Source organism: Hypanus sabinus, chromosome 7 (genome assembly GCF_030144855.1).
Source record: "Hypanus sabinus isolate sHypSab1 chromosome 7, sHypSab1.hap1, whole genome shotgun sequence".
NCBI classification, from domain to species: domain Eukaryota; kingdom Metazoa; phylum Chordata; class Chondrichthyes; order Myliobatiformes; family Dasyatidae; genus Hypanus; species Hypanus sabinus.
The window spans coordinates 88191871-88204025 of NC_082712.1; the positions used below are offsets into that span (position 1 = coordinate 88191871).

Sequence of the window (12155 nt, forward strand, 5' to 3'; positions counted from 1 at the left end):
TCCTGACTAGCAAAGCCACCTCCCCACCCTTCATCCCTCTGCCTCTATCATGTCTGAAACATTGGAACCCTGGAACATTAAGCTTCTGGAAGAGGTGGCCTGCCTGACCCAATATTACATGATATGTTTATAAGCTAAAAATCAAAGGAAAGGAGCAGGACAATTCTATAGATACAATGCAAGTACAATGCTTCCTTTGATTTAAATAATAGTTTTCCAAACCTCTCCGTCTTCACATCTACACTCCAGACACCCAAAATGAATGTTAATTCTCACTGACTCTGGTCTGCATTCAAGCGTATGCAGGCATCTGTGATCAAATAGAGTGTTTCTTTGTTCGAAATCAACCCCAGTTTCCAGCTCCAGGAAGACCATTGTAAGAGCTGCATTTTAAATTCAATATACAATCCAATTTCAGGTCTGAAGGTTGGCTGCTGTATTGAGGTAGTACATTACAAATTAGTATTTGCTAGATACCATAACTCTGAAAAATGCTCTAACAATTCTATTATGATTATTATCTATTAAGGATTTATTGAGTATGCCCACAGGAAATTGGATCTCAGGGTTGTATATGTACTTTCATAATAAATTTACTTTGAATAAAGGGGTGCAGAGAGGGTGAAAGCACAGAGTTTTCCCCCACCAGACTTGGTGAATCAAGAACCAGAGGCATATATTGAGGGTGAAAGGAGGAAAAATTTAATGGTAACTGGAGTGGCAGCTTATTTACCTAGAGTGTGATCCATATGTGGAATGAGTTGCCAGAGGATGTAGTTGAGGCAGGTACATTAGTAATGTTTAAAAAGAAATTGATAGTGATAGAAATGGAATTTTAATTGGTATATTAGAGCTACACATACTGAGTTACAGCGAAAAGCTTGCTTGGCATACTGTTTATACAGACTAAATTGTTACATAGTGCATTGAGGTAGAACAAGGTAAAACAATAACAGTGTAGAATAAAATGGAACAGCTACAGAGAGAGTGCTGTGCAGGTAGACAATAAAGATATAGGCTGTGAGCTCATGTCCAATTTATTGTCAGCTTGAGGGGGATATGAACCAAATGTGGACAAATGGATGGGAATTGTGGTCAACATGGACCAGATGGGCCAAATGGCCTGTTTCCATGCTGTATGACTCTATGTCTATGACTGTATGATGTTACAGGAAGTGAGGTTTCAGTAAATGGAGGGGGAGGCACTGAGAGAAGCACATTTTAGACCCACCATTTAATAACATCACCTCTGATCACATTGTAGCCTTCACCCATTTGCATGATCAAATATCTCCCTTAAACCTTTTTAAACATTCCTATTGCCCCCACCCTTTCTGGAAGAAACTTTGAATCCTCTGACAAAAAGAGTTCAGTTTCTTCATTTCTTCCTCTCCCACTAAGAAAGGAGAGTGGACAATGGGAGAAAGGGAAGGAGCAAGGCACCAGGGGAAGCGTTTGGCAGGTGAGGAGAAGCAGTAAGAGGCCAGAGTGGGGAATAGAAGAAGAATGTTTTATTCTTCATTCTGCTCTATGTTTTCCCTTGAACTACCTCAATACATTGAGGTGATGAAATGATCTGTGTGGATGGAATACAAATCTGACATTTCACTATACCTTGGTACATGTAGCAGTTAGAGATCAATTTGCCAACTTAACAATATTGAAGCTTGCAATCTTTCACCATTCAGGTAACAAGTTTATCTTAAAGATGTTCTCCCATCAATTTTGATATTTCCACATGAAAGCCCATTGCCATATCTTTGATCACTCATGTAAGCTGCCTGTATTTCTTTGTAGCCACAGACATCCTCTTGCTGGCTCCTGCAAAGATAAGGTGGTAGATTCTGGTGCTACAGTCTGTGGGTGGAACTCAGTGATTCAGGTAGCAGCTGTGGAGGGAAATGGATTGTCAACATTTTGGACCACGACCCTTCATCTGGACAGCATGTGTCTCAACTTGAAAAACTGACTGTGACTGTCCATTGCCTCTCACAGATGCTGCCTAACCCACTGAGATCCTCCAGTAGTACTACACACCTTGGCATCATCAGCACATTCAATAGCACTGCTCTTGGAGGTTTTGTCCAAGTTCTTTACATAAATTGCAAAGGGCTCTACTCAAAATGGCTAATGAGAGGTTATTTTTGGACCTTGAAGCCAGCAAGAAAATTCAAAATCCATAAAATACCTATAGTTGACCAGCTAAAACATCGAGATTCAACTTCTTGCAGACATTCACAGCAGAACAAAGAAATACAATGAAGTCAGTGAAAATCTACACACAAATAACTTGTAGGTGTTTCATCACCAGTCATGGTGACATCCTCAGTGCACAGTTGCTGGTGTTTCCCCTGTGTGTGCTCACATTTTGTAACAAGATCCTAAGGTTTATTCAATATGGACTGTGCCTTTAAAAAGAGAGAGCGTGTGTGTGTATACTGATACAGAGAGAGAAAGAGCACTGAACAACTCATGAGTTGCCAAGGTTATGGAAGGGTGGAGCTATATAATGGACAGCTGGCATTCAGCATGTTTGGGATATATACAAGCTGGCTTTTCAGACAGACACACAGAAGAAATAGACAATGGATGAGCTTTGAGTGCCCACGAAGGGTGTGTTTTGCTCGCAGTGTGGAAAAGTGGTGACCGGAGGAAGGCAATTGGTGTGTTTAACCCTTGCCTGGGTTGATAGCTTTACTGCATGAAGATGATACCCTTTTGTGTGGTCACAGTTGGTGACTTTAACAGGACTTCAGAGGACAACGTGGGCAGAATCGATGGTGTTGGCTTACTTGGAAAACAAATCACCTCTTTCTCTCTCCTCAATTCTACTCAACTCGATATCATGAACTGAACTGACTTCATTTCTATACCATTGTAAGACTGTGTCATTTTCCACCTGAGCTTGAAGGAAGTTGGGGTTCAATATTTACACACTTATATATGCATGAACTCTGTTAACCTGTTTTATGTATCTGGTTTTATTACTGATTTACATAGATACTAATAAATAGTATTTTGTTTGTAGCAAAACCAAATTCCAGGTGTGTTCTATTTCTGCTTGTTCTTTTAACACGTAACGGGGTACATAACAAAAGTGGGGGCTCGTCCGGGATATGTACTAAATGTTTTGGGAGCTATTCTAAATTTGTTGGGGGCTTAATTGAGTGATTAATGGTTGCTGCAATTGGGAAAATATCTTTTAATTTGCTTGAGTGTAAAATCAGCAGAAATGGAGTTTGAGGTTAATAAGTTTCTGGCAGAGCCAATCCCTGAGGCATTGAATGTTGCTAAGAAGGATGTGCTGTTGGGAATTACTCATAACTTAAAATGTAAGGTGACTACTAGAATGAAGAAGGCTCATATGCAGATGTTAATAGCATAGTATTATATATCCAAGGAAGTTCAAAGTGGATGTGTTGGAAATGCTTGCTTAAGGTAAACTTACTGAGGCTGAGCTTCAGCTTCAGGTAGCAAAATTGAAGTGTGAGCATGAGTTGCAACTAAAACAGCTCGAGACTGATAAAGCAGAAAAGCGGAGGCAATATGATGCTAGAGAGGCAGATAAACAGAGAGAAGAGGCAGAAAAACAGAATGTTCGAGAGGGAGAGAATGCAGCAAAGAGGTCGTGGCAGACCTTGGTGGGCTTAGTGTTAGTTGAGAAATTAAGTTGGTACCTCCATTTGATGAAGCAGAAGTTGATAAGTACTTCCATCATTTTGAAATGCAGGAAAGTGCATACTTCCACTTCCTACAAATGGCTTGTAATCAGCAGTGGCTGAGGGGGGCAGTGAGCTGTTTTGTTACAAAGTGTGATTAAGAGGAAGGCTCAGCAAGCGTATTCTGCTTTGATATTTGAAAGTGAAAGATACTGTGCTTAAGGCTTATGAGTTGGTTCCAAGGGGTACAGACAAAAGTTTTGAGATTTGAGGAAGTCTTGGAACCAAAAAAAAGTGGAGTTTGCCCATGAAAAACAAGTGTACTTCAATCATTGGTGTACCTCAAAAGGGGTGGATGAGAATATTAACAACTTAAAAGAGTTTATTTTTGTGGAAGAGTTTAAAAACTGTGTTCCTGTTGACATAAAGACAAATTTAGGGGAGAAAGAGGCATGACCCTTTCTGCATCTGCTAGGTTAGCAGACGAGTGTGCCTTAACTTATAAGGTTAAGTTTTTCCAGAGTAAGAGCTACCAAAAGAGTAACAGAGATAACAAGGATAACATACAGGTTAAATTGGAGAGTAAGTCAGGAACTAGTGTCAAAAGTAAGGAGGTAAGAAATCACTTGAAAGGAAAGTTTTCCAGTTTTACATGTCACTTTTGTAAGAAGCCTGGTCAGGTGGCGGCTAATTGTTTTGCTCTGAAAAGGAAAAAAGGAAAAGAAACGGAGACAATTCCAAATGCTTGTGTGCAGTCAGTTGCAACACCGCTAAGGAAGGAGGGGTCTGGCCGAGTGCAAGAGGATTTGAGTGGTTCATCTTAAATGGGTTTGTGTCTGTAAAGGAGGGGTCAACTCCGGTTCCTGTGAGAATCTGGTGAGATACTGGAGCTTTTAAGTCACTAATATTGGACAGTGTTTTGGAATTCAGTGAGGAGATGAAAACTGATGAAGTAAATATTATGAAAGGTATTGGAAAGGGGACTGAGTCCGTGCCTTTGCATAAGGTAATTTTGAAATGCAAATTGTTAAGATAGGGGTACGTACAAGAGATGACTTTAACAGGACTTTGGAAGACAACACAGGAAGAATCGATGGCGTCGGTTTACTTGGAAAACAAATCACCTCTCTCTCTTTCTCCTCAATTCTACTCAACTCAATATCACGATCTGAACTGACTTCATTTCTTTACCATTGTAAGACTCTATCATTTACCACCTGAGCTTGAAGAAGTTTGGGGTTTCATATTTACACACTTACATATGCATAAACTCTGCTAACTTGGTTGATTTATCTGGTTTTATTATTGATTTACATAGATACTAATAAATAGTGTTTTGCTTGCAGCAAATCCAGACTCCAGGTGTGTTCCATTTCTACTGGTTCTTTTAACCCATTATCGGGTGCATAGCAATTTAAATAGGCTGTCAGTTCACTTGCCTTGGTCCTGATTGGCTACCCTTTGAATTCTACCGGCTTGCACTTCTTTGGCTCTTAGATATTCATAGATGGTCGCTACTTGAAACCATAAGAACCAAAGAAATGCAAGCCAATAAAATTCAAAGGTCAAGGGTCAAAGAAACATGAGCCAATAGAGTTCAAAGGTCAATTGAAGGAGTAGCCAACCAGGACTGGGGCAAGTAAATGAGGGCTTATATAAATGTGAGCATTCCCAGAGAAACACCAACAACTGGGCACTGAGGGTGTCAACTCGTCTGGTGATGAAACGTCTGCAAGCTAATTGACAAGCTCAGTGAACACTGCAACATCAAACCCAACTGCAACATCAGCCCAAGCTACCGATACTCCCCACCATCTGAAAGTGCACACAAAGACAGACAAACAGTAACCAGCAGCTCACCAATGAGCAAGGAAGGGCAGAGGGTGGCCACTGTCTCTGTGTACTTTTAAGGTCGTGGAACAACCTAGTAGAAGGAATTTTTCTACAGGAGATCAGTACTCATCAGGGGATTTTCCTCTTATCTCTCATTTTCTCTCCCCACCTCCCCCATCTCCGTTATCTACCAGTCTTTGTGGTAAAGCATTGGAAGGAAGACTGGTTCTTTGGGTACCAGTTCAAAAATGGTTGCAATCCCTGCTTGATCGAGAGGTGCACAGAGATTCCAAAGAAATTCCCTGTGACAGACACCATGATCAACCAGTTCCTCGGTGGCTCTACACTGGCACAGGAAATGAAGGTGCGTGCATGTTTCTGGTATTTACTGCATTAGGGTCAAAGGACTACCAGGGTGGCACATTAGAGCAGTGGGTAGAGCTGCTACCTCACAATGCCAGAGATCTGGGTTCATTCCTGACCTCTGATTTATGTGTGTGTGTGTGCTGGGGGGTGGGGGTGGTTTGCACATTCTCCCTGTGACTGCATGGGTTTCTTTTGATTCATCTCACATTCCAAAGATGTGTTGGTTTGCAGGTTAATTGGCCAGCTTAGATACAGAGATCCCATTCCCAAGGTCAGACACAGAGTGAAGTTCCTTCTACACTGTACCATCACACACTCCCAATGTCTGGAAGGCAGCTGAGGGCTCCACTCGAACTGAATACCTGGCAAGATCTATGTTCATTCCCAGGTATCCCTGAAAAAGAATGTGCAGTGCCCATGGACACCATGCAGGTCTTCCAGATCCATTGGGAACTGTGGGGAATGCATAGCATCCTGCTGCAGATGGGTCTGTTTTAATTTAGTTGGAGTTTATTTGTTGTTCTAATTTTGGTTGTAGTTTTGGAGTACTTGAAATAAACTCTCTTTTTTAAAAAAGGGCAGAGAAAGTCCAAGTTAGATAATTCTAGCCTCCTTAATTGTCATGGCTACATACAGTAGTTTTGTGCCACATTTAGGAAGGGCTTTTATTCCCTCTCTGCTGGCTTTTATTTATTTATTTTTTCTGGATAGCCAAACATTTTAATTCCAATTACCATTACCATTCTGACCTTGTCAATCCATGGCATCTTCTTATGTCAAGATGAGGCCACCCCCAGGAAGGAGGAGGAACATCTTATATTCCATCTGGGTAGCCTCCAACTTGATGGCATGAAAATCGATTTCTCCTTCCAGTGAACAAATTCTCCACCCCCCATTCCTCTGTTCCCCACTCTGACTTTTTACTTTTTCTCACCTGCCTATCACCTCCCTCTGGGTCCCCTCCTCCTCCCCTTTCTCCTATTGTCCACACTCTCCTTTCAGATTCTTTCTTCTCCAATGCTTGACCTTTCCCACCCACCTGACTTCACCTATCACTTTCCATATATCCTCCTTCCCCTCCACCCAGCTTTTTATTCTGACATCTTCCCTTCCTTTTCAGTCCTGAGGAATGATCTCTGCTGGAAATGCCTACTGTTTACTCATTTCCATAGATGCTGCCTGATCTGCTGAGTTCTTCCAGCATTTTGTCCGTGTTGCATCTGTAGACTTTCTCCTGTTTATGATTTGCTGCTCCGCCGCAAACTCTGAAGAAGTTTAAATCTTCTCTTCAGGAGCTCAGTGAAATCCTTTCTCACTGCTTCCCCCTCAGTGATTTCTGCTGCCCTCCGATTCTTCACCAGCTAGCCTCTTTCCCCCTTCCCTCTCACCTTTTTATTCTGGCATCTTTCCCCTTCCTTTCCAATCCTGATGAAGGGTTTCAGCCCGAAACATTGACCGTTTACTCTTTTCCATCGATGCTGCCTGCCTTGCTAATTTCCTCCAGCATTTTATTGCTTTTTGTTTTGTTTGTAGTGGGGATGTTTCTCTCTCTTGTCTATGACTCAGTGTGTGTGTTTCTTGTGTCCATTCACAGAAGGGAAACATTTACATCGTGGACTACAAGATCTTGGATGGAACTGTTGGAAATGTGATTAAGGGGAATCAACAATACGTGGCAGCCCCCCTCTGCCTGTTGTTCCAGGACCCCCAGAACAGGCTGATGCCTCTAGCCATCCAGGTAGCTGGGGGAGTGGGCACGTGGGATCTGGGAATGATGGAAGGACCATTACTGCCACCCAATAATGGTCTGAAGACAGAGAGAGGATGAAAGAACGAGGAAGTTCAGACACTGGGAAAGGAACGGAGAGAGGGAACAAGAGATATGGAGACAGAAAGGGGGAGGGAGAGGGACAGGGGAGATGGAGATCAGTGAGCGTAGGAGGTGAGGAGAAAGAGGGGATGGAAAGGGGTGGTGGGGAAATGAAGGGAGTGAGAAAAAAATAGAGGAGCATAAAATAGAGAAGCAGAATTAGGCCATTTGGCCCAATGAGTCTGCTTCATCATTTCATCAAGGCTGATCCATTTTCCTTCTCAGCACCAATTTCCTGCCTTCTCCCTGTATCACTTCATACCCTGACTAATCAAGAATCTATCAGCCTCTGAGAAACAGAGGGAAGAGGGAGGAGAGAGAGATGGTGAGAGATGGGAAAGGGAGTCTGGGAGAAAGGGGAAGAATCGAGGGAGTGAGAGGAGAGGAGGTGGAAGACATGGGAGAAAGAAGAAGAGAGAGGGAAGGAGACAAGAAGGGAAAGAAATAAAGGGAAGATAGGAGAGTGGATAGAGAGATGTGGAGACAGACAGGAATGGCACCATGGAGAGCATTCCAACTGGTTGCATCACCATCTGGAATAGAAGGGCCACTGTACAGGATCACAAAACACTGCAGAAATTTGCAAAGTCAGCCAGCTCCATCATGGGCACTAGCCTCCCCTGCAGTAAGGACATCTTCAAAAGACAATGCCTCAAAAGGTGATATCCATTATTAAGAACCCCTATCACCTAGGATATGTCTTCTTCTTGCTACCCTCAAGGATGAGGTACAGGAACCTGAGACTCTGTTTTATGAACAACTTCTTCCCCTCCATCTTCAGATTTCTGAACCCATGTACTCTACTTCACTATGCTCTCTTTTTGCACTGCTTAGTTTTATTTTGTGTCACAGCATGGAGTAGGCCCTTCCGGTCCTTCGTTCTACGCCACCCCTGCAACCCCAACAAACTGATTAACACTAACCTAATCATGGGACAAGTTACAATGACCAATTAACCTACCCAGTATGTCTTTGGACTGTGGGAGGAAACTGGAAAACCCAGAGAAAACCCACGCATTCCACGGGAAAGATGTACAGAGACTCCTTGCAGAACAACGCCGGAATTGAATTCTGAACTCTGAATGTCCTGAGCTGTAATAGCATTACGCTCACCAGTATTTACTTGTATATTATTTATTTATTTTCCTCACCCCGTTATGGGAGGTGTGTTTGTGTATTTTCTCATTAATCTCGGGTCCTCTACCAGAGGCCTGGGAGCTTGAGGGTTCAGCACACTATCCTTGCTGTTCCCTGTAGAGTGCTCTTCTGGACTGAGATTTCAGACGTTCTTCCAAGGTTTTGTTAGAGCCACCCTCCCAGTCCAGGTGCTCCTGTCACCTCTGGTGATTACTCTGGCTTTAACCTGCCACATCCTTTCTATTTGCTCTTTCAAGCCCTGGTATCTCTCTAGCTTCTCGTATTCTTTCTTCCTGATGGCACTGTTATTCAGGATTGCCACATCTGTTACTACTGCTTTCTTCTGTTTCTTGTTCAGTATTACTATGTCTGGCTGGTTGGCCAGTACCTGCTTTTATAAGCACGTGTTCGACTCGAGACCATGGATTTGCACCTTGGAAATTTCCAGGGCGCAGGCCTGGGCAGGGTTGTATGGGAGATCGGCAGTTGCCTATGCTGCAAGTCTTCCCTCTGCACATCACTGATGTTGTCCAAGGGAAGGGCAAGGGCCAATACAGCTTGGCACCAGTGTCGTCACAGACAAATGTGTGGTTAAGTGCCTTGATCAAGGACTGAGGCTTGAACTAGCAACTTTCAGATCACCAGACCAATGCCTTAACCACTTGGCCACTGCTTATCAGTCTGCATTTTGAAGTCCCTCAGGACCTTAGCTTTGACATTCTCTACTACCTTCTCGGATGTTTGCCATTTGGACTTGGGAGTGTCCAATCCAAACTCAGTGCAGATGTTCCTGTACACAGTTCCTGGAACTTGGTTGTGCCATTCTGAGTATGCTGTCCCTTCCTTCATCTTTCACCCTGCTACAATGTGCTGGATGGTTTCAGTGGAATCCTCTATGGATTGTTAGTAGTTTCTGGGTCTTGATGCCAGTGGCTTCCAGTTTGTTCCTTGGCCAGGCCAGCATACTATTGAGGCTGGGTATCTGATGACTGGTAGAGCAAATGTGTTGATGGCTCTAATCTTGTTCTCCCCATTCAGCTGGCTTTTAGGACCTGTCTCACTCTTTGAAGGCACTTGGATGTCGCAGCCTTCCTGGTGTCCTCATCATGGTTTCCATGCGCCTGCAGGATTCCCAGGTATTTGTAACTGTCCCGTACACCTTGAATGTGGCCTTCAGGTAATTTGACTCCTTCAGTCTTGATGAGTTTGCCTCTTTTCACTGCCATCCGGCTGCACTTTCCCAGTCCAAATGACATCCCGATGTCTCTGCTGTACACCCTCATTGGATTAATAAGGTCTGAGCCAATGGTTCTTGGCTTCTAGTGAGAAATTGGCTACCGGATCAAACCATAAATGGATGGGACTGGGCAACATGGAATTAATGGAATGCTACTTTAACAGCATCTCACATGAAAGAGGATACATCAAGCGCATGTGGGGTCTCTGACAACAGCAAAGAACGTTGTCCACATTCACTGAAAAACAATTGGTTACCCAGTGATCAAACATTGTCAACAGAGGATTGAATTGGAAGACGTACAATCACGATGCACCACAGCAACATTACTGCAGAGCCGAGCTGATCGGGAAACTCAAATTCAAACCCCACCTCCACAATTCACAGATGGCACAAAGGTAATCGCATTTCCTTGTACACTGAAATGCAAGTTCAAATCTCACATTAGGGCATATCTATGCTGGCTGCTACAAACAGACAGAAGATCGTGGCTAATCTGGTGACTGTCTAAATGAACTAGGCTTCCCAGACTTGGTGGTAAAATTCCAACAGACAGCATGCTAGTAGCAGCCAATGAAGCACTACTCACAATTGCAACCTCCAACATAATTGAGACCAATAACCTGATATATGCATCAGCAGCAGCAGTTCTAGAAATGCTGGGTTACCAAATAAAATACAGTGGAGAGTACTGTCATAACCTGCCCCCCACTCGCTCCCCCGAAGACGACAATTGGAAGCCAAGATGATAACCACAAGGGTGAAATCAGCAGACTAACTGAGCTGAAGAAAGTTCTGCAGATCAAAGACTCTCCCAGTTACTGAGGAAGTACAGAGATAAGTCCAAAGCCAAAGCCTGGAAACTGTCAAACAATGGTTAACAGCTCTGGCTACCAGACTAAGGAGATACATTAAGGACACAAAAGCCAAGCAAATATGAATATAAAATATATGGAGAGAGTCAAATAGACACAAAAGAGTGCGAGAGAGAGAGAGAGAGAGAGAGAGAGAGAGAGAGAGAGAGAGAGAGAGAGAGAGAGAGAGAGAGGAGGTTTGGATCAGAGAAAGAGAAGGACTCCCATGGGGCAATGCAAGTAAAAGTGAGATTGAAGCAGAAGGAGAGGGAAAGTGACAGAGAGTTAGGGTGGATAGTGGACAGAATGGCCTTCTGTATTCTCTGGGAATGTACTGCAACCAGAAAGAGTGAGTGAGTAGCGTTGGGTCCTTCAGGAGCTCAGGGTTAGAGGCTCCTAACGTTTCACACTGGTTCACACCCTCACCCTCCCTCCCCTGCAGCTTGGCCAGCACCCTGGGCCCAACAATCCCATCTTCCTGCCCTCGGATCAGGAGAACCTCTGGCTGCTGGCCAAGATCTGGGTGCGGAGCTCCGATTTCCAGCTGCATCAGGTCGGCTTCCACCTGTGTGGGACTCACCTGCTGGGGGAGGTGTTCTGCATCGCCACATTGAGGCAGCTTCCTGCCGTGCACCCCATCTTCAAGGTGAGTGTCCCCTACTCTCCCTCCCTTCCTCTTCATTCATCCATCCCTCTTGCTCTCTCTCTCTCAGGATCCCTCTGTCCTTTTCTCTCCCTTCCATTCTCCATTCCCACTTACCACCTCCTTTCTCACTCCATCTCCTTCTCTCCATCTCTATTTCTTTCCCTTCATTTTGTTGTCTTTCTGTCACTGTATATCTCCCCCTCTGGCTCTCTGTTCTCCCTGTTTCTGTTCTCTGTTCTCTTTCTCTCTCTCTTGCTCTGTTCTTTCCCCCGCTCCATCTCTCCCCCCCCCCCCCCGCCATCTCTATGTATATCAGGTCGGTCTGTGGAGTGCTTTCCTCAGCTCTCCCACCCATATTGTGAATCGCCCCACAGATATCAATCTCCCTGCCCAGCGGATGATACTGTAGATATCCCACTGTGCTTCTCCTCTGCCTTCCCTCACTGTTCCTCCCTCCATTGTCCACTCTCTTACCCTTTCCCTCCATATTCCTACTCTTCCTCCCTCCCTGTATTACCCTATTTTCACTACTACTTATTGTGGGTGGAACAAT

At 44.0% G+C, this 12155-nt stretch overlaps 1 protein-coding gene across 2 annotated transcripts in view; it reads left to right on the forward strand.

Moving 5' to 3' along the window:
- Positions 1-12155, forward strand: part of alox12 (arachidonate 12-lipoxygenase) — a 69781-nt gene that overhangs the window by 32784 nt on the left and 24842 nt on the right. For both annotated transcript variants that reach the window (XM_059975119.1, XM_059975118.1), the window contains exons 6-8: positions 5687-5856; positions 7453-7596; positions 11399-11602. In XM_059975119.1, coding sequence (XP_059831102.1) covers positions 5687-5856; positions 7453-7596; positions 11399-11602 — 518 coding nt within the window. The remainder of the gene's footprint in view (positions 1-5686; positions 5857-7452; positions 7597-11398; positions 11603-12155) is intronic.